This window comes from Canis lupus, chromosome 30 (assembly GCF_011100685.1).
Source record: "Canis lupus familiaris isolate Mischka breed German Shepherd chromosome 30, alternate assembly UU_Cfam_GSD_1.0, whole genome shotgun sequence".
Taxonomy (NCBI): Eukaryota; Metazoa; Chordata; class Mammalia; order Carnivora; family Canidae; genus Canis; species Canis lupus.
This window is the reverse complement of record NC_049251.1, coordinates 15,088,832-15,111,788: the sequence shown is the minus strand read 5'-3', so window position 1 is coordinate 15,111,788 and position 22,957 is coordinate 15,088,832. Positions and strand designations below refer to the sequence as shown.

Genomic DNA, 22,957 nt, shown 5'->3' with positions numbered 1-22,957 from the left:
ACTAGAACGATGTGTTTGGCATTTTGCATGGCACACAGTAGGCACTCAGAAATATTTGTTGAGTGAATGAATGAATGATAAGTGGATTGGGGATTGAGTCATAGGACATAACTAGGAATATGTAGAGGAGCCCTGAAAAGCCCATGGCCATGCTGAGAGATGGAGGAAGTTCTTAGTGTACTAGAGATAGGGAGTTTCTGGTGGTGCCTCAGAACACTCTCAGATGTTCTTGAGAAAGTGTATCACTTTCAGTCTGACTTAATTAACTTTCTGGTCCTCTGTGAAGGCATCGGAAGTACTGAGTTTTGACATCTCTTCCACATTGTCATGCTGAGATTTGTGTAGCTCCTTATGAAAATGGTGCTTTCTCCTGGAGTCTGCAGCCACTTTTTGATATGGCATGGAGAATCCTAACGAGGGCTGCTCAAGCAGGTGGCTGCTGCGAGGCGTCTTCTCTCTACTCATAGCAGATTTGGCCTCTATGCTCCAGGAAGACTGAGCATAGGAGCAAGGCTGAGCAGCTGATTTCTGCTGTTGCACAGAAGGAGGGGTTCTCTTCTCCCTATGGAAAATTGTGGATCTTTTTCTGTAGGGATTTTCTTCTACAGCTTGGGGGACAGGTTGGAGTAAGCCAACTTCCAGTGCCCAATCCCGGTTTCCTTGTGTAGGGATGTGTCAACAAGGATTCATGACGAATTGTCAAGCCCTTAGTCTTCTCCAGGTAGGGTAGTTATTATTTCCAGAGGACGAAGGGACAGCCTGGGATTCTGAAAGTGTTTCAGCATCCTAAATTACTGAACTAGAGACAGCCTAAGCACTAGAGAAAAGAGAGCACACGCCATGCTGTTGTTCCCCTTCACACACGTCTATTACTCTAGTTTCCTCTAGTGTCTCGTCTCACATCCAAGGCTGCCACCCATGGTCCTTCTTCCCTGACCCCCAGAGTCACACTTCTGTAGGTGACAGTGTGATGAAGAGTGGATTTCAAACACTGTGGGTCTTCTTTAGTTTAAGAATATGGTTTAAACAAGCAGCTCTTTCTGAGCCAAGGCTGGCTACCTCCGTTATCAGGCAGCTTTGTTATTAAATGGTCTTATAGTTATTTTTTCCTTCTGTTTGCTGCCTCCAAAATTAATCTCCCTCCCTCCCTCCCTCCCTCCCTCCCTCCCTCCCTCCCTCCCTCCCTTCCTTCCTTCCTTCCTTCCTTCCTTCCTTCCTTCCTTCCTTCCTTCCTTCTAGATTTTATTTATTTGAGAGAGAGCATGAGAGAGAGAGAGAGAGTGTGTGAGAGAGAGAAAGAGAGAGAGAGAGATGTCACGAGCAGGAGCAGGAGCAAGGAGGAGAACAGAGGAAGAAGCAGGATGCTTGCTTGAGCAGGGAGTCCCTTGCAGGACTTGATCCCAGGACTCTGGGATCATGACCTGAGCTGAAGGCAGAAGCTTAACTGACAGAGCCACCCAGGCGCCTTTGCGGCCTTCAAAATTTCTTTAACAAAATTCCTTGGAATTTCTTACTCAGACTGTTTTCCTGGCCACCTACGGTGGGACTCTAAATCTTTTAACAGGAAAATTATTGCTGTTGTAATCTTGTCTCATACGGTTGCTCAGGGCACTATTTTCTTGTTAGTACAACTTACAGAAACAACATTGAGTGGGAAGTCCTGCTAAATTAGGGAAGTCATTTAGCACTATTAAGGTAAATATCAAAGAAACCATTACATTGTAATTGATTTTATGTTCACAAAAAGAACATGTTTAGTGTTCAGTAGGGTTATTTCTGCACAAGTATGTGAATCTTGATAAACCATTTTATTTTCTCTCCAAATCACAGCAAATCAATTCCTGTGAAGTGTTGCAACCTACTTACTTAAACTGCAAAAATAAATCATTCTATTTTTTTTTCCTTTTCAAGTCCAACACTGTAATATTCGCTGTATGAACGGAGGTAGCTGTAGTGATGATCACTGTCTGTGCCAGAAAGGATACATAGGGACTCACTGCGGACAACGTAAGTAAATATAAATATCCTAAATGCTAAACTATGCAGACAAATGTGTAGACAGATATGGAGACAAAAAGAATCCCGAGATAGTACTGATGGATTCTCTCTGATTATCTGAAATGTGGCATTTTTTACAAATGTCCCGTGAGTCTTACAGATGATCAGATCACTCACCTAAAGCACTTTGCACCAAATATCTGATTGGATCCTTGAGAGTGCTAGTTTGACTCATTTCCTTTTCATTTATCTGCAGCACCCCCCACTTACCTCTTCCTGTTAGTATATGTTCAGCACCCAAGGGACAGAATTCTTGTTTGCTTCAGATGTATACCTTCCATTTGATTGCTGAATATGTCCACCTGAATTTTTAAGAAGCATCTCAAAATATTTCAAGACTCAACCTCATCTGTCTCCTCAAACATGTCCTTTTTCTTGATTAATGGTATCTGTATCTCTCTGGTTTCCCAATCTAGATTCTGCTACTGTAATACCACAAGGTGTTCAGTTTGCTGGTTCATACATGAACACTGTTTATTTTGTGTCTGCTCTTAACCAATCCCTGCAAAAGGCACAAATTCCTTTAAGAAAGCTTATTTTTTATTACACTAAGATGAACCTACACCCTGCAAAAAATGTGGAAAAGTGCAAAAATAGAAAACAATAAAGTTCTTCAGAATCCCGTCATTCCAGATATTACTTTCTAGTCTTTTAATGCATATCTGGTACATGAGATCTTATTGTTTGCATGATTTTTCATACTCCTTTTTTACTTAATATTTTACTAGAAGTATGTTTAATGTTATTAAATATTTTGAAATAAGTTTTTTTTTTTGAAATAAGTTTTAATGGTTGCAGAATACTCCATTACATAGATCTTTTACTATTTATTTAATGAATCTTTAACGATGAGTGTTTATTCTGTTTGCTTCTGGTCTTTGCCATTGTATATAGCTTTACCATGATGAATAATGTTATTATAAATAAACCAAAATTTATATAATGCTCCCGTGACTGGCCATGCACTACAGTGTGGTAAGAATAATGTAATGAGTGAGTTTTGTGTAGCCCACAGCAGCAGCATGGGGAGAGGAGACACAGGATGGCTTCTCCAGTTGGGGAGACCCTTGAGCCGAGTCTCGAAGGATGGGGTGGAGTTCACTTGTCTGATGATGGAGGATGAGCCTTTTATGCAGCTGGCACAGCGTGGGCCAAAGCACAAGAACATGGCGTAGGAGGAGATGTCAGACACAGCGCGAGTTTTGGTGTTGCTGAGGGAGGTGATGGGAAGGGAGATAAGATCAGAATGGAAGTCGTGGGCCAGATTTTGAGTGCCTTTATGCATCCCATGTTTGCAGCCAAAATAGAGCCAGGGAAGAGGAGTGAATTATTTACTGTGTACCATGTGCTGGACACATTTTCAAACTCTTCACATGGATTAACTTGTTGAATAAAACAACAGCCTCCTGAGTTAGAGGCCTCTGTTACCTCTAACAGATGAGGAGAATGGGGCACCGGGATGTCAGTAACTGGTCTACAGTTATATGGGGAGGGATTGGCAGAGTTGGGATTTGAACCCAAGCAGTCTGTCTTCATGGCCCGTGCTATAAAATGCTGGCCTTGTACACTTTACTTAAAATGGTTTAAAATGAGAAAGATCGTGCTGGCCACAGTGTAGAGGTGTAACTGCAAGGGTAAGAAACAGGAAGCAGGAAGACTAGTACCAAGGCTGTGTCTATAAAGGTGCTGGAATGGGAGTGTAGTCAAAGGCATTTTTGGAAAGGGAGTCATGAGTTGCTGCTGGAAACCTCCATGCTTCCTTTGATGCTCCTTGAAGTTTACCCCCCAAAACTACCACTTAACAGGCACTCAGTTAACACTTGCAGAGTTAGAAAAACTTTTCTAGACCGCATTTTCCTAATCTGTAAAATGGGATGGTTGGCTTAGGCTATCTCAGAATTTCTTTTCTGCTTTATCTTTTCCCTCTCTCCTGACTGTAAATTAAGAGGCAAATAGGAACAATGAATATATATAAACATCTCTAATTTTATGATGAGAAATGGACTCTGGCATAGTTTTGGCTCTAAGGGGTTGTGTCAGTTCAAGTTTTCTAATCCCAAGCAGATGCCAAGACAGAATTAGATATCCATGAGATTTATTGTGGAAAAGGCCTGTAAAGAATAAAGGGCTGGGGGTAGAAAGCAGGAGTAGAAGGGGAGGGCCTTCGTACTATAATGCCGGTCTAACCTCTATACGAGGAGAGTGGGATTGTGTAGATTGTGTAGAAGGTGCCTCAGACTATAATGCAGCTCCAAGGAAGCCTTGGCCAAGCTGATGGCAAGCTCAGAGGAAAGATTTCCCATCAGGAGAGTTCCATAATGGGCAGAAATGCTCAGTCTCTGCTATCCCACTAAACTTAGTCATTGGGTGGTAGCAGCCAGAAGATATGTGTCCTTGGCATGAACATGAAGCAGATCTGAAGGTGCAGCAGCTGGAGGCTATCAGCCAGCTAAGCTCCTTACATTAGGTTTTTTTGGAGGGAGATCTGAGTGGCTCAATTCCATGACTGCCACAAGGATACAGATAAAGTGTGCAGGAAATATATGAAGGAGGAATTAATTCAAAAGGAGGTATTAGGGAAGTCTCATGGAGGAATGAGATTGGAGCTGGGCTTTGAAGAGTGGGTGGTGCTGGCAAGTTTGATGCAGCAGAGTCCACCACCTGGGGATAAAGATGCCTGGAAAGAGGCTGTGCGTGAGAGAATTGCAGGAAATTGTACAGAGATGAGTTGTTCAGGGCTTGAGCTGTTGGTTCTTATTTTACTACCTTTTCTGGCAAGTAAGATGTCCCTCCCTCAAACATCGCTGGACTTATCTCACTGATAGATTCTGTTACAATAGTGGGATCTTCATTATGGTCCATAAATATGGTCAGAATGTATATCTGTAAGGGTAACAGAGGTCACTGTTTCCCTCATGGGAATCCTCAAATCATAAGCAAAAGAGTCAGCTGGCTAAAATGCAGTTCTCATTCAGTGACATCTCTTGTAAACCACCATTTTAGATGTAGAACTGAAAGTATTGCTCAGATACTTCCCAGAATGAAGCTGTCAGCATTAACAGAGGTACAAACTCACCTCTTCCAGGTGGTTTGACCTGAGTTGACTAAGGAATATAGACAGATCTGGGACTGTAAAGTAACTGTTTAAATGAATACCAGGATGAGTATTTAAATTTTTTATTGCTGTCCCTGCAGGGGATGGTAGGTTTTACTTTGTTAGCATCTACTTTCAGGTGAAGGCTCTCAGCTTCTCTCTTCTTACCTTCCAGCTGTCTGTGAAAGTGGCTGTCTCAATGGAGGCAGGTGTGTGGCTCCGAATCGATGTGCCTGCACATACGGCTTTACTGGACCCCAGTGTGAAAGAGGTAATTTTTTTAATGAATGAGTATAAATATGTTCTGGTGGCTAAATCTGTTACTGATTTAAGCACGCATTGTGTTTATTACAGCTATTTCATGAATTTTGCTGAGCTTTAAGGGGGTTTCTGAATTGTCACTGGGAGGGTTCCTGTGATGATAGGACAGTGGCCCCAAGTCTATGCCTGTATTCAGTAATTCTTGCTAGTGGACTGCAGGACTCACTCGTGAGCCTATGCATAAGCACCAGTTGGCAGGCATCAAGATAAAAAGAGGAGAATTTTCCATAAGGGTAAGGATTGAGCTCATTATTGTTCTAGTAAATTAGAGAAGTGGCTCCAAACGAAACATCTGTATAGAAAGGAAAAAATTTAGAATGAAGAAAAATACTTGAAAGATCTGTGAGAACCTACTGGGGGCTGTAGTAGCTTACAAGCGTAGCATCCAAAAGTCACTAGAAATGTCAATTGCTGAGGAACTGGGCTTTCATGTATGTGGTTTATCTAATAATAGTGCAGCCTACTGATGTGTGTATAATCCTCACTTTTCCATATGGAGACCAAGGCTTGGGGAGGGCAAGGGATCTGCCTAAGTTCACACACTAATAATATGCTTTATTTATTTTTTATTACTTTTTAAATTTAAATCCAATTTGCCATCATATAATATAACAACCAGTGTTCATCCCATGAAGTGCCCTCGTCAGTGCCCGTCATCCAGTTACCACATCCCCCCACTCACCTCCCCTTCTGCAACCCTTTATATTACACATATGAGTGAAACCATATGATGATTGTCCTTCTCCAATTGACTTATTTCACTCAGTGTAATACCCTCCTTTAAATTGAATGTGGGTATTGTGTGTCTAAGTCTGATGCTTATTGATGCTCTTAATTAAAAAAATGTTTTAGCCAATATGCCTACCTGTAAAAGGAAATATGATATTGAGATGTATTTAGATGTGTAATATTGTTGAGTTTTTCCCCAAACCCCCTGAAATTTGGCTTTATTGAATGTCTTGTCTCTACATTCATAGCTGTTTCTCATCATTCCTAGTTTCATGGTGAAAGTTTGGGAGGTTTATTTCATACAAAACTGCACAAATAGTCATGAAAACACTCATTAAAAATACTCATGAACCTTTTAAACTGTAATCATCACTTTTATCCAGAGTTTTATAAAGATTTTTTTCTATTCTGAGATGGAAAGCTAAGATTCAAGTAGCAGATGTTGAATATATGTTATGTAAAAACAAAGAACAGAGATTGGTATGGGAGAAATTATTTTCTGCTTCTATTTTTATAAGTTCATCTAAATTCAGTTATCTATTGATAAAGCAATAATACCAAGTTTAGTAGATAATAACTAGGTTAATAGTAATTCTAGTAACTCTAGGTCAATTACTATTATTACTGGATAAATTATATTGTATCTTAGTTCGTTACCACCAAATGGTATTGATGAGTAATCAATGCATCAAGTGTTTTTATTGATTCAGAGATAATATATCTCTAATGATATTCAAAATAATAGAGATACTTCTTTTGATTAGGTGGTAGCATTCTGTAGCCTTATTATTACTCAGCGAAGATGATCGGGGATTTAAATGGTTGAGAATAAAATTGCTGGCATGTAACTTGGACAGTAGTGTGTGAAAATAATTCCTCAGATAATAATACTAAAATAAATAATATATTTTAGAAAAATCACAAATAGGAGGAAGTTTTAGGGTATTTTACTTCTAAGGGAGTGGTTAATGATTTGCTGTAAAGAATATTGATGCCCATAGTTCAGACATTGATGATAATACAGTCTAAAATAAAAGGGGCATGATATTTTACCATTCCACAGTTATTTCTTCAAAGACTTCACCTTTGACCAAGATTAAGAAATGAGGTGAACACATTGAGTTACTAAACTTATCCTCAAAATTTACATATTACTTAGGAATTTCTCTAAGTTTGGAGTGTCTTTAACTGCTCCCTTTGATGATAACGCTATCCTGAAATTTGCACTAAGATGTAAATATATTTTGGTGCCGTAGAATCTTCACAGTGGTGATTATCTAAATAAAATTATTCCCTAAATGGTAGATTTTCAGGCATGTGCAGTAGTGGAGGTTGGGGAGAAAGCAGGCTCTCTTTGCCTGTTCAACCCCTGAATACAGTCCTAGACCTTCAGTGAGAGAAGGGAAACACAAGTGTAATTTCACTCACCACATGGGAGAGGGGAGTCTTTTTGATTCCAGAATTGTATTTAAACTTAGAGAGTCTTCACTGTTTTCTGCTCTTATGGAAGTCATCTGCTTACCTCTTTAAAGAACTAGAGGTAGTATCTCCCTTTACTCAAATGCATGCTCATGATTTCAAGAATGATTAACAAAAATGTAGGACTGAGTCAGGACAAATCCATCCTGAAGCATAGGAAAATGTTCAGTGTGATTTCTATGGTGGTTTAGTATACTAATGAAGTTGTTTATTACTTAGGTTGGTTTATTAAGTTGTTTCATTGCCCAGGCTAGTTGCATTGTGTTTTAATTGGGATATGGCTTTTTATTTTAAAAAATAACTTGCAGGAAGTCTTTACTAATCTCCTCTCTTCCTTCCAAAAGGCCGAGCCAAGTGCTCCTTCTGCTTTCTCCCTTAGTACATTCTCCACACTTGTTTTGATAGCATTTACCACATTATATTGAAACAGCGGGTTCCCATACTTCTCTCCCTGACTAGGGTGTTAGCTCTTCAGCAGCAACTATAGTTTCATCAACTTTTTAATTTGCACCCCAAGTTCAATGTCTGATGCATAGTATTTGGCCAATAAATGTTGAACTGGACTTATTTTAAAGCACCAGAAGGGCAGCCCCAGTGGCTCAGCGGTTTAGCGCCCACTTCAGCCCAGGGCATGATCCTGGAGACCTGGGATCGAGTCCCATGTGGGGCTCCCTGCATGGAGCCTGCTTCTATCCTCTGACTGTGTCTCTACCTCTCTCTCTCTCTCTCTCTCTCTGTCTCTCATGAATAAATAAATAAAATCTTTTAAAAAAAAGCATCAGAAAATCTGGAGATACGATTATCAGGTATGAATAAATATCTCCTGGAAGTAATTGCTGTTTACCTACTTGTTGATAGTCCTGGATATTTTTCATTGGTTTCGTTTTAAGTGGAGTTTACAGTGCTGATGACTAATTGAATTTGGCCCTATCTTTCACAAGTATGATCTTTTTAGGGCCACAAGATTGTCATTTTTTTCAGTAGGAAAGGATGTGAAAAGGAAGGCATATTTTGACTAAACCAGGTGACACATTTATACCCTTTGGGGGTGACACTGGCAGGATTTGGATCATTTTGAGCCAATAAGTGAATCTTAATAATCCATGAACATAGTGTTTGGATTTGTGATGGAGACAAGCAGTGGATCCATGCTTGAATTGCAAATCAGAACATTCATTCAACAGATGCAATCAGAATATGAAGCAAATTAGTCTTTCCAGGAAAATAATGTTTTAAAAAAATACCTTGGGAAGTTAGCTTTATGGGGAAGGTGGCAGTGATACTGTTGCCTGTCTCTCTATACTAAGAGGAACAAAAGTAGAGATCTATGACTTGCTTGGCCTGCAGTGTTTACTTTTTAAAAACCAAATTTGAATGCCTTTAGTTACATTTTCCAGTTTGTCACAGTCTTTACCTCTCCCTGTTGTGATGCATCCTGCTCTCTTCATCCATTTTTCAGTTGGTTCTATTAGTTGCATTAGTTTGCTTCTTAGCCCCGGCAGGCACTTAAGTCTGCCACCTCCTACTACATTTATACAAAGTGTAAATTTACACTTAGGATTTTCTGGATAACCTCCTCCCTCAGCTCCCCTTCATTTTTGCCTTCTCTCTGCTGGGGCCCTGAGCAACTTAGTAAAGCTTGTCTTGCCTACCCTCAGTGGTGCGGTATGTTAGTCTGTCTTTCTTTCTCTCTCTCCTTCCTTCCTTCCTTCCTTCCTTCCTTTCTTCCTTCCTTCCTTCCTTCCTTCCTTTTCTTCCTTTTCTTCCTTTTCTTCCTTTTTCTAGCATTTCTTATTTGAATACTGAATTGAAATCAGTGCCTATTTGGCAGTGACAACACAAGCTGGTTGTGTATTCCTCTAGTTATTGCCAACAAGAGTATGTGGAATCATATTTTCTCTTGCCATCTTGCATCAGAATGCTGATGACTTAGAATCTTGTTAAATGCTCTTGTATTAAACAAAGTGAATCATGTGATAGATAAGATTTCTCTAGGTCATGAAAAAAGAGAAAAGGATGATGGGGGTAGAGCTGAAGTTGAAGATGGGGAGAGGATAATGATGAATAGGCTTGGGGAAGAAGAGAACAGAAGATAGATACTGAGAAAGCGTGAGGAGAAACAAGGCCACCGGGAGAACACTGAGTGAAAGAAACTAAAAGCAAGGAATTCAAGAAATAGCTTGACAATTGTTACTCAAAGGTCAAGAAAGAATGAGAATCACAAAGAGGCCCTTTGATGTAGCAATAGGTGATGTGTACTGGATGCTTAGAGTGTACCCGGCAGTGTGCTGAACACTAAGGCAGTTTGCAACAATCTTATGACCTATAACAAGTCCCACCTTGTAGAGTAGATAGAGACAGAGAGAGGACAAAGAGCTGGCCCCAGGTCAGAGAGCTCGTAAGAGGTGCAATCAAAAACTGAAACCAGCTAGACTGCTCAAAAGCCTATGCACATAACACTGTGCTATGTTTGGATTTCACTGGGAAAAGCTCATTAGTAACCATAGAGAATTTTTCTGAGGAATTATAAGAAATCCAGAACCATGAGTTTTAGCATAGAAAAGTTATAGATTTTTAAAAAAGCACTTCAAGAAATTTGGCTAGGTAAGTAGTTTTCTTCTTTGGTAGAGTTAAGTTGCTTTTAAATAATTTTATAAGCCAAGAGAAAGGAGTCTTGAGTATTGCTTGGGTGCATCTAATGTAGGAACTTGAACTATTTCTCTATTTGCTGATTTTGTTGTTTTAAGCATTACAGTCCACTCTTGGAGAAAGGGTGATACCTGTCTGTTTATAGTCCATGTAAATTGACTCCAAAAGACTGAACCAACATTTTGAAATGTAGACCTACAAAATGAATATTGTTTGTGCAGTTACTATGGAAGGTTATATAGTTTTCCTATGATATTATAATTCTTCAAATCATATTTGGAAACTTTTTTTGAATTATCTTTACAGAGTCAGCAATACATTTGACTAAGTGTGTGAACGTTTTGCCTTCCTTTCTGGGAGGCATTTAAATTTTAAGAAACAGCCTAAAATAGAGTCCATTCTAATGAGTCTAGTGGATAGTGGAGCACTTTAGTTATTTGGGGTAAAAAATGGATTTAGATTAAAAAGTTGTGTGACTTTTGAAGCACATGGAATTGGATTAATGTTTTAATGTTAAATTTTATGTGAGCCAGAAGATGAACTCTTTTGGAAGCATAGATGCTAGTAACAAGATATTTTCTATTATTACTCCATCTGGAGATCTTCATTACGTACCATCTGAATGTAAACATGGACATGGATTCTTCTCTGTCTCGAATCATTTGTTCAGTGTTTTCTAAAAGGTAACAAGCAATAAACTGCTTTTATTAAAATATGTTGAGGCCCTTGTGAGCTTTGTTTTTGGTATTTGGTCTGAATGGAAAGTAAATACCAGTGTGTAGATAGCAGGGTATCATGCCCTAAATGTTACTATGCATCTGAAGTGGTATTGCAATATTTGGAAGTTGGTGGATCATTGGATAAACTTGATCTTCCTAGAACACTTCCAGAAAATGCATCTGTTGACATAGATATTCAGTTTTTGTGGTTGAGTAATGATATGAACGTAGAGAACATATGCTACCATGCCCCTGGATGCTGCATGTGCCTGGTGTGAACAAGCAGGGCTGTTCACAAAATTAAAGCAGTTAATTTTTGTCTCCCACTTACAGTCCCTTTGAGCCCACTCAGTAGGCTAGTCTTCCTCCAGCTTGTGGATGGAATTTTCTGGTCCCTTTCAGAATGTTTCCCCTGTGGGTCCCTTATGTGAGCAAAGATGTCTGTATTCTTCTTGGTTGCTTACATTTCCTTCTTCAAGCCCTAGATGTCCAAAGGTACCTCCAGCCATTTGGCCTCTTTCCCACTCCACTCTAGGCAGCGCTTTGAGGAAGAATCTAAGTCCATTCCACACCAGCTTTCTCTTACAGTGGTCCACAACTACCTGGTAGAAAATACTCATGCGTTTTTTGCCACAATACATTTTTAGAGTGGACACCAACTTCAACAAAGAGGCAGCCTCTCCCTTGAACCATATCCAAGCATCTGCGAGCCAGTGTCCAGGCATTTGATGGTTCCCAATCTGCAGTGTCCTCCAAACTGCGGTGGATATAGTCTGAGTAATCTCCTTGAAGCCCCTCTCATGACTTGTCATCATAATGTGGTCTTCCACCAGCTTCCTAACTGTGTTGTCCCCATATCTTCCTACCTCAGATATTTTTATATTCCTGTTAGGCATGAGGGTTTAAGAGCCATATGACCAGATTGTCATCACCTCCTTTGCAAATTCTGCATCATAGTGTCACTCTTGACTTAGAATGTGGCATCTTTTATCTTGGTGCTTCAACTGAAATGTTCATTTTAACATCCTTTAATATAAAAATGAGTCATTTTGTACGGTTATTAAATTTGATTTAAAATTTGATATCATGGTTTCATCTTCTAAGACAGTTTGTTTTCAAATTTCTTTTTTTCCTTTTAAGCTCTTATGAACTTTTAAAAAAGATAAAACTAATTTTTATGTTAGTAGCCACACTTAATATTTGGATCACTTTTCAGTCTTGGGTATTCAAAATGCTATTGCAGATAACACTGAGCAATAGAAATATAATGTGAGCTACATATAGAAATTTTAACTTTTCTAGTAGCCACATGAAAAAGTAAAGAGAAACAGGTAAAACTAATCTTAATAACATATTTTGTTTAACCCAGTATATCTAAAAGTTTTATTTTAATAGATACTCAGTATGAAAAATTATTGAGATATTTTGCATTCTTTTTTCCACAGTAAGACTTTGAGCCCTGATGCCTGTTATCCCACATCTCAGTTTGGGCCAGCTAAGAACCAATGTGGCTAGTGGCTACCATATTGGACAGCACAGCTCTAGAGCTTTACTTCTAATATTACACATCAACACCTCCCCTAAGATCTCTATTAGATCTCCAGTTTTCCTTCTTCTCACTGCTTCTTCTTCACCTTTTAAGAAAGCAGCATCTTAAAGAATCAGAGCCTGTATTGATATTTAAAAAATAAGCCAATGTAAAAAACCCCACAAAATTAGAGGTTTTAGGTTAGAGTCTAATTTCTCAGGAATTGCTAAGTTGAATTTTGTTCAAATATAAGCGATTAGCAAAATCTCTTGTAGTCACATCAATTAAGTATTAAGAACTATAGCAAATACTTCATAAAGGCTCAGCCTTAAGCTAGGCACTGTGATGAAACCAGAAGGAAATTTATGGTTCTTGTCATCAGGGACTAAAAATCATTTTTCAAAAAGATAGAAATGTGTATGTGAAATAGTAAAATAACAGCAGGGCAATGATTTAGCTAGGTAGATGAAGGAAAGTCTACAGATGAAGGGGAAGAGATAGTACAAATACGAAGAGGCTGGAATTGACCAGAGGAGATGGAGGGCAAAGTTGCCCTTAGGAAGTTCTTGCTATGCTAGCTTTCTAGCATGTTGGAAACCTCCTCTGAGAAAAGACGAGGGGGCATGATGCCAACTTGCCTAACTCCAAAGAAGGAAAAATCTATTTCAAATCTCTCTGTGATACCCGTCTGTTCTACTGAATTGTGGCTTCTGTACCATTTCTGTATGAGGCAGGGTATTGGGATTTCAGAACATTCTTTGAATATATATATTAGTGGGTGGACTAGTCTATTTCTGAAACTGTTTTAGCTTAATCCTGTGGATAGCAGTCTGGAGACCCTTACCAATTTTATATGCTCAATTGAGAGTCCTTGAGAATGTTTGGTGTTTATGTTCCCTAGTAGTTATGGCCTCTAGAGAGTTTGTGCTGTTTTTGGTTTATGAATGTATATCGGACAAATATATGGGACTTCGTGGTCTAGATGATGTGCCAAAGTACTTTTTGTAGAACATTAGTCCCATGGGGGTTCCATGAAATGAAGTTTCCATGGTCAATAGCATTTTGGAAACTCTATACCATATCCTCTTTTGGAAAGGCAGTGGGTGTATTAGTATGTTAGCTCTTGGGAGTACTTCAAGGTAACTGTTTTTACTTAGTTTAACTCAGCACTTCTAAATCCATGAATTTTAGAATCCCCATCCTCCCCTGCCTTTCTCCATTAACACCTTTGACATCTTTTCCTTGAAGATTTGGATTCTGATTATTTTAACAGTTATTTTGAAAATCATTTGACATCTCTGTGACAACACCTTCGTGTTTTACATAGATATTCTAAATCCATATATGGTCCTTTTCTGAAGATACGTATTTACTACATGTCTAGAGGTTCTTGGAGGAAGATTCTCAACATGTAGTAACTCACCTCTTGTGTTCCTAAGAGGATTCATTTGGCCATAAATTGAATTGCAGTATGAAACACCCATTCCCAGGGATTTGGTTTTCAGACATTCTAAAGTATCACCTAGGTTAGGTGGACTGTTCCATTAAGTAGTGATAAATACCTGGTTCAGAAAGGTTTGATGTGGGCAGCCTGGTGGCTCAGCGGTTTAGCACCACCTTTGGCCCCAGGGCCTGATCCTGGAGTCCCCGGATCGAGTCCCACGTTGGGCTCCCTGCATGGAGCCTGCTTCTCCCTCTGCCTGTGTCTCTACCTCTCTCTCTCTCCCTCTCTCTCTCTCTCTCTCTCTCTCTTTCTCTCTGTGTGTGTTTCTCATGAATAAATAAATAAAATATTTAAAAAAAGAAAGGTTTGATGTGATTGGCATTATGCTGTCTAGTTTTGATCAGCACTTGAGGGTTCTACTTACCAGAACTGGGAATATGTGGTATTCTTGAAACCAGAGCTTCTCTTTTCTAGATTGGTTAAATTCTTTTCTTTCAAGGTCAACTTTAAGGCTTATTCCTCCAGTCCTTTCTTGACCATAGGGAGTGCCACCTCCCAACTCCATCAATTTCCATACAAATTCACTGACATCACTCTCTCTGGTGCCTGGACCTCTTCTATATTTCTATTTGATAGTCAATGCGTACATTAAATGATTGGTCTTTGTCGTTCACTTTAAGCCACATTAGCCATTTTAGTATTTTTATTCCTCTAATGAATTATTTTTCTTGTACTTCATTACATTTTTAAATAATTGGGTGACACAGCCTTTGTCTTTGGGGATATATATATTTGGAGATATATATATATATATATATATATCCCCACCACTGAGCCACCCAGGCATCCCTATAGTGATAGTTTTTAATGATGTTTATTAAGAAGTAAGAAATGAGCATGTTCCTCTTGTCAAAAACTTCTTTCCATGTACATTTATTGATTCTTATGTTGAGATCCTTATATCAGCATAAAAATATCTAGAATCCCATTTCATACCTCTTAGGAAGACTTATAAGTAATTTATAATATTTTAAGTTTTCTTAAAAATATTTTCTTTAGGAACACTTGGGTGGTTCAGTGGTTGAAGGTCTGCTTTTGGCTCAGGGCGTGATTCTGGGGTCCTGGGATTGAGTCCCCTATGGGTCTCCCCGCAGGGAGCCTGCTTCTCCCTCTGCCTATGTCTCTGCCTCTCTCTCTGTCTCATGAATAAATAAAAATTTTTAAAAAATATTTTTTCTTCACTAAATGAAACATAAATGATATACTCCTTTAAAAATGTAAATATACATACATACGCAGGCATGAATATATATGTGAATATATATATATACACATATTTTTTAACTAGTATTTTAAAAAAAATAAATTTGGGCTATTGGATCCTTTCTGATATGAGATGCATGATCTGAGAATTACCAAATTGCTGATCTTATTCTAGTTTGGGGGCTAACAAAATGCTGATTCATACATAGTCTTCTAGCTGGTCTATGGTGCTTTTCATAGAACAAACAAAACAAAACAAAAAAATCCAAAAAACAACAAAAAGAAACCCCAAAAAACAAAAAGTGTGTCTCATTGAGTACCAATGAGAGCCCAGTACTGTGAGGAGAGTAGGTATGCATTAAATCTTTGTTGATTTACTTAATTTAACTGTGGGACCTTGAAGTTGATGGGAGAGAGTATCTAAATATTAAATATATTTGTTTAATACATTTTTTTAAAAAAGGGTATTCTGAACAATAGCACCTACAAATGCATCTGTATTTCATGTGGAAATAGGAGTACAGATATTGATAATTGAAATGTGTGGGAAGTGAATTCTGTTGCACACATGAAAGGAAATGTTCTCCAACTTTCCTACCATATTCCCTCAGCAGCAATCCCTTTTCTCTGAACTGTTTCAGAAGAGCTTTGTAAGTAAACAATAGATCGGGATATTTATTTCCTCAGGAAATAAGGAATGTTCTAATGGTGCAAATCATAAAACAGGCCCATTTCTATCTTGGTCCCTGGAGACCCCTCACTCTCTTTCCTGCCTCCTCATAGGAGACATTGTTGACCTTCACTATTGTAGGACATTCAACTAGGTGAAAGAGAAGGCTTGCAGGTTTGGGGGCAAATTTTACTCAAATTGAAAATGGTTTTATAAATATTCATTAGCTCTTAGGGATCATTTCTCTCCTAAAGTCCTAATGGAAAAATCTTATTTTCTATTTAGGGATTTCAGTAATTTATTCTTTAAATTCAAACTGGTGAACTTTAAAAGACAAAGGCAAAAATCATAGCCCTTCAAAGTAAAATTTGATTCATTCTTTGTATAATGATTTGTAAGCTTCATTTGCAAAGTGGGGAATATTTTGGAACTTTCTTGTACTATGGGAAAAATAAAAGGCAAGGCATACATAGATTTTAATGATATAAAACTGGTTTTGGATAGCAGTGTGTAATAGAAGTTTGAATTGTCCTCTTTGAGGAAAATAACCCTTAAACACCATAGAAAATTCTTTATTTTTTTTTTAAAGCAGAATTTGGAGTTGGATAGAGCTATTTCTTTTCAGACCTTATTTAGGCTTCATTTCTTTCTACAGTGTTTTTCCACACTGCCAAGCAGAACAAGCTATCACAAACCCAAACAAAAGGCAATGACTCTAAAAAGTCATTAGAGCCCTTTACAGAGCCAATCTGCAGTGTGCATAGGGTTCACATGTTCTCATGACTTCTAGATTGTGATTTTTAAATTTTTTATGAATGAGAGGAAATGATAGGAAAATTGTTTTCAAAACTAAATTTTTATTCCAAAGGACTCCTCATTCCAACTTGTCAATATCACAGGACAATAATTTCAGTGTTTTAATTTAAGATGCCTAATTAGGAGATGTATGTTTTTTCAATTGCCTCACCATTCCTTGATAACTGGTTAAGAGCTCAGACTCTAGGAAAAAAATCTGTTCTCTATCTTTATAGGTCTGATTCTACTTTTTGTTTGTTTCTTCATCTGTTTTGTTTTTTATTCCACATGTAAGTGGAATCATATGGCATTTGTCTTTCTCTGTCTGACTTATTTCACTTAGCATAATACCCTCTAAGTCTCTCCAGTTGTCTCAAATGGCAAGATCTTATCCTTTCTTATGGCATAATAATATTCCATTGTATATACATGCCACATTTTCTTTAACCATTCATCTATTGATGGACATTTGAGTTACTTCTATATCTTGGTTATTGTAAATAATGCTACAATAAACACAGGGGTGCATGTATCTTTTTGAATTAGTGTTTCATTTTCTTTATGTAAATATCTAGTAGTAGAATTATTGGATCATGTGGTATTTCCATTTTTAAATTTTTGAGGAACCTCCAAACTGTTTTCCCCAGTGGCTGTACCAATTTACATTTCTACCAACACATTGCATGAGGGTTCTTTTTTCTCTATATCCTCGCCAATACATGTTTTTTCTTATGATTTTGATTTAAGCCATTCCAACAGGTATGAGGTGTGATACCTCATTGTAGTTTTGATTTGCATTTTCCTGCTGATGAGTGATATTGAGCATCTTTTCATGTGTCTGTTGACCTTCTGCATGTCTTCTTTAGAAAAATGTCTATTCAGGTCCTCTGCCCAGTTTTTAAGTTGGATTGTTTTTTGGTGTTGAGTTGTATAGGTTCTTTATATGTTTTGGATATTAAGCCCCTATTTGATACATCATTTGCAAATATCTTCTCCTATCCAATAGGTTGCCTTTCTGTTTTGCTGATGGTTTCCTTCATGGTGCAGAGGCTTTTTATTTTGATGTAGTCCCAACAGTTTATTTTTGCTTTTGTTTCCCTTGCCTTAGGTGACATATCTAGAAAAATGCTGCTATAGCCAATGTTGGGGTATTTTAAAACCATGCACTCCACACCTCACTTATTAGAGTTCAGTTTTGTTAAATGAGCCCATAAAAAGGCATAATATTAAGCTGAAAAGAAAATGTTCAATAAGATATATGAGTTTTTATGTTGTGTTATCAGTTTTTCCCCAGTACTGTGTTAACAACTGGAGATGTACAATAGTACATGAAACACACTTACTTCTGCCTTCTGGTGTTACACTCTAATGGGAAAAGAGATTATAAAAATAAACAGAGAAACACCAAAATACCAATGTGGCGAAGATCATGAAAGAAAATAGAGATTATGAGGGCAGGTAATAATGATGCATGTGGACTGATGGTCAGAGGTGACTCTCTGAAGAATAAGTTGCCAGCCATGTGAAGAGTGAGAGGAAGCTTTCTAGATGGGAGGAAGAATGTGTGTGTGTGTGTGTGTGTGTGTGTGTGTGTGTGTGTGTGTAAAAGTCCTAAGATGGCAAGCGCCTATGTATTTGAAGAAATGAAAGTAAGCATTTTATGGACAGAGTTCAGAGAGTGAGGAAGAGTGATAGGAGATGAGGTGGGAGCAGTAATCAGGAGAATATTCTAGGGAGCATTGTATGCAGCATATTAAGGCATGGACAGTGGTGCCGTGTCACCCACATTGGGGAATGAGAAGAACACTGTAGATTTTTCTATGGCACCTAAGAATCCTGTTGGCTCAGGTCATCCCTGAGACTCTGCTCTAAAGAGCCCCCAAATACTGACTCAGTTAAGGTGGTAGAGTTCTTTTTGCAGGTTTCCAATGCCCTTTGAAACTAGGGGAATCTTGAGTTTTATGTAACTTGTATTGCTTTTCCTCCAATCCTCCTGTTTCTAGAACTCTGACCCCTAGCAATCCCCTAGGAAAGTGGTGGTTAAACTGAAACTTAGATGCTTTTAAAACACATAAAACAAGTTCACTATGAAAATGGTTTGTTGAAGCATCAAGTATGTTGAGATAATTCATGCCTTTGAGTGAACTTCTCCCCAGGGAACGCCTTTGGATGTCATAATAGCAATTCTGGTATCAATAAATCATTTACTGTTTGGACAAGTTATAGCCACCACCTCAGTCACCAGATACATTTGTAATGGTTTATGTGTGAATAATAACAATAATCACCTAGCAACATACTGTTTGGTCATGTCATTTGTATAATACCACATGTGGTTTTGCCAGCTTTGGATAGACAAACTCTTGCTGTGTTTAAAATATATGTTGCAAATTAAACAACAAATATTGTTGGAGGCCCACTGTGTACACAATACACGAAATCATGCTGCATGGTGTGTGGCTTTACAGAAGAATGACACATTGATGTCTTTTGATAGTTTTTTTAGTATTTTTCCTGCCTTGTGAGAGAAGGGACTGTATCTGTCTCATTTACCATTTTACCTCCAGTGCTAGGCACCTAGTAGCTCAGTAAGTATTTGCGGACTGGCCGGCTGGCTGAATAAATGGATACTTTTTAGGCACATTTTATTTCTCATAACACAAATAAGAAATAAGTGAACTAAGGTCTCTGCTTGTAATGGATGGTTTTCCACTTGACCTTTTAAAGCCATGAACAGTGTCAGATATCTAGCTAAGTAAATAGCTAATTGAATTCTCTGAAATGTTAATACCTCAGAAGAGCCAAAGTTATGTGATACCTTCCATACATTCAGTACTTTATAGACATATACACAGCCTCATTTGGTTCTTGGAACAATCTTGAAAGGATACTCTTATAATCAAGGAAATAGATTGGAAAGACCCTCTGTGTCTCACCCAATGCACATCTCAAGAAAGAGATCTCCATTTTCGACTTCAACCTAGACAATGGTGCATCCATAGTTTCCAATAAATCTTTGCCTTGATTTTAGTTCTATAGTCCTCTGTAGGATTACATTTAGCCATTATCAATTATCTTTATTTAAGCTCTACTTTTCTTTGTTTCTCTCCATCCCATGTATCTCTTTGATTCTTAGTTGGCCTGCTGACACTTGGCTATTTCCATTCTTTCTGTTTCTCAGTCTCTAGATTAAGTTTTAAAATACTAAATTTTGTGGGACTAGGCAAATCTTTGCAATTGAATTTGTTGGGGAGAGCTAGTCTTTAATTGTAAGTGGATGCTATATGATGAAAATACTTTTGCCTAGGCCAAAGACAAATATAGTGATGGATATGGGAGCTTAGCTGCAATTGAGCTGTGAATGGAGTAGGAAGAGAATGTGGTCCCAGTGGAGCCTGAGAACACACAGACACAGAGAATTTGGACGTATGAATGAATTGCTCTGCTTTGGTGTAATTTATGTAAGTGTGAAATTAGACCAGGTATAATGCAGTGTGTGTTTAGGGAAGGGCTGAGAATTGATTTTCTTTTAGGATCAGTTTGTTTTCTTGATGCATGTGTCAGGGGATTTGCAGTTTTGTTCTTATAAAAATAACTGAGGATTTAGAGTAGGAGAATAGACTCATCTATAAGCGTGAGCTCCATAAGAACAGGAATTTTTGTCCATTTTTCACAATGCCTAGAATAATGGCTGATGCATAGTAGATGATCAATAAATGTTTGTTGATTAAAAGAATGGATCTGGTATACATCCAACCTCTCACATTTAACAATAGTACTAGGTTCAGAGTGAACTGAATGATTTGCAGGTGTGTTGTCATAACGATGTCTGAACTAACTTAACTCAGTGACAACTCAAGCTGAATCAGGCTTGGTGTTTGATTCTTGTCTGCCCCACTGTACCAGTGCATGCAGTTCTATTCACTGTTTCCAGGGGGCAGCTTCCTACCCCTCTGATTCACTGTATTTGATTTTGAAATTATAATTAGCTGTAATTTAACTCTATATGACAGAATAGTAACTTCTGCTAATCTGTGGCTGAAAATAGGATAAGAATGAAAAGAATTAAAATGGATTGCTTTGGATAGTCTAAAATGACATGGATTAATATGCTATCAATTTTCTTCCCTTGAGAAACATTTGGTCACAAGGAGATCTGGCTTTCAGAAGAAATTCAAATTTGGGTGTGTGGCTTTTGGCATAGTCTAGCATCATTGGAATGGTCTAAGTAGATTTTGTTTCTTTTTTCCCATGCCTTGTCATAGTTGCTCAAAAAGACCCAATCCAATGTCTTGACTTTAAGGTTATCTGTCAGCTATAGGGTGAGCATTAACTTGCCAAGTCTCATTGAAAAACCAGTTAATAGAGTGCACTTAGGCAGTATATAATACTATACTAATGTTAGGGGGGATATAATGTGGGATTTCCATGGAGAAGCTAAGAGAGAAAAAGATTGATTAAAAGATTGATCTCCAAAGAGTAGGCAATATATTTCATGTCTCATGGTGCTAGGGAACTTTTAACGGATTCCTTTGAATTGCCCCAAGAAATATAAATGTCATGTTTGTGAGATTTTCAGGAACTAATGTCCAAAAGACTGTGTTTTCTTGTAGCCATGGTGTGTGCATAGAGTCACTGTGTGTTCTTCTTTGATAGTGTCACGGTATGGGTAGGTATGAGGATCTGTTGGCTGAAAAGTAACAGGAAAAAATGGAAAGGAAGGAAAAGAAAATTAAAATAAGATGTTGGATTGAGAAATAACTAGAATGGTGGATATTTCAGGTTTACTTTTTTAACTTCAATAACTGCCAAAAAAAAAAAAAAAGGAGAAGCAGAAATGTCATAATCTCTCCTCAATTTCAAAATTTATATTTTGTAGCTATTCATTGATTTCTGTTTCTTTTTCAAATCTATACAATATTAAACTTATTTCAGAAACTTCATCTTCACTAAATAAATATAAAATGTTAACATGAGATTATGCTATCAAAGCAAGTATTCTCATCCAAAATATTTTAAAGAAATTAAAGGGCAAGCCAATTATCCTCTTGAGAAATAAGGAAGAACTTATTCCTTGATCAAGTCACAAATTTACCTTTAGATTCTTATTATTTGGGCTCTTTTCTCCCATTAGTGTTTAATTCATTCCATCTTAGAATAACATTCATTTCAATGTACAACGGATTTTAGAAGACATAAGTAATTTATTTAATGAGCTCCTTTTTTACCTTCAGAAAGTTAATACAAATGATAACTCTTGGGGATCCCTGGGTGGCTCAGCAGTTTAGTGCCTGCCTTTGGCCCAGGGTGCGATCCTGGGGTCCTGGGATCGAGTCCCGCGTCGGGCTCCTGGCATGGAGCCTGTCTCTCCCTCTGCCTGTGGCTCTGCCCCCCTCTCTCTCTCTCTGTCTATCATGAATAAATTTAAAAATTTTTTTAGAAATCTAAAAAAAGTGATAACTCTTAGTTCAAATGATTGTTAGAAGATATATACACCTTTCCACCCTTAGGGCAGTTCAGATGAATTGGATCTAAGTGTGCATGGATTTGATTAAGTATGGAAGAGGTGCTCATTGACTAGGGCACTTCCTAGGACATGGAGCCTGAAAGGGCCTGATTTACAACTTAATTCTTCTTTCCTTCATAGTTTGTGAAGAGATAGAACAGAGAATGCTTTTTTTCATATATAGTTCTCTGGATCCAAGTGGACTGAGATAAGATGTAGAGTTAAAAGAACTCTACATCTAAGTCAGAAGATTGCTAAAGTATTCTCATTGCTGTTCACGTCTTGAGCTGTTCTAAACATCCATAGGTTTCAGAAAGCTAGCTCCAGGTAAGTTGAGACTTTATAGAACATAAACAATGAAAAAAACACCAACTCTCTTCCTTTCCTGCTTTTTTGAGAGGGTGGTAGAAATACACGTTCAACTGTATGTAGCTGAAAGCACAATATAAAAAGAAAAAAGAAGGGCTTGTATTTTTAAAAAAATTTTCTTTTTCCAAATTTTTATTTAAATTCCAGTTAGTTAACAGTGTAATATTAGTTTCAAGAATAGAATTTAGTGATTCATCACTTACATACAACACCAGTGCTTATCACAAAAAATGCAATCTTAATCCCCATCAGCTTTTAGCCCAAACCCCACCTTCCCTTCCAGTAACCGTCAGTTTTGTTCTCTATACTTAAGTCTCTCAGTTTGCCCCTTTT

At 37.8% G+C, this 22,957-nt stretch overlaps 1 protein-coding gene across 1 annotated transcript in view; it reads left to right on the top strand.

Moving 5' to 3' along the window:
- Positions 1-22,957, top strand: part of FBN1 (fibrillin 1) — a 223,186-nt gene that overhangs the window by 36,516 nt on the left and 163,713 nt on the right. The window contains 2 exon segments of the mRNA NM_001287085.1: positions 1,912-2,007; positions 5,328-5,423. Coding sequence (NP_001274014.1) covers positions 1,912-2,007; positions 5,328-5,423 — 192 coding nt within the window.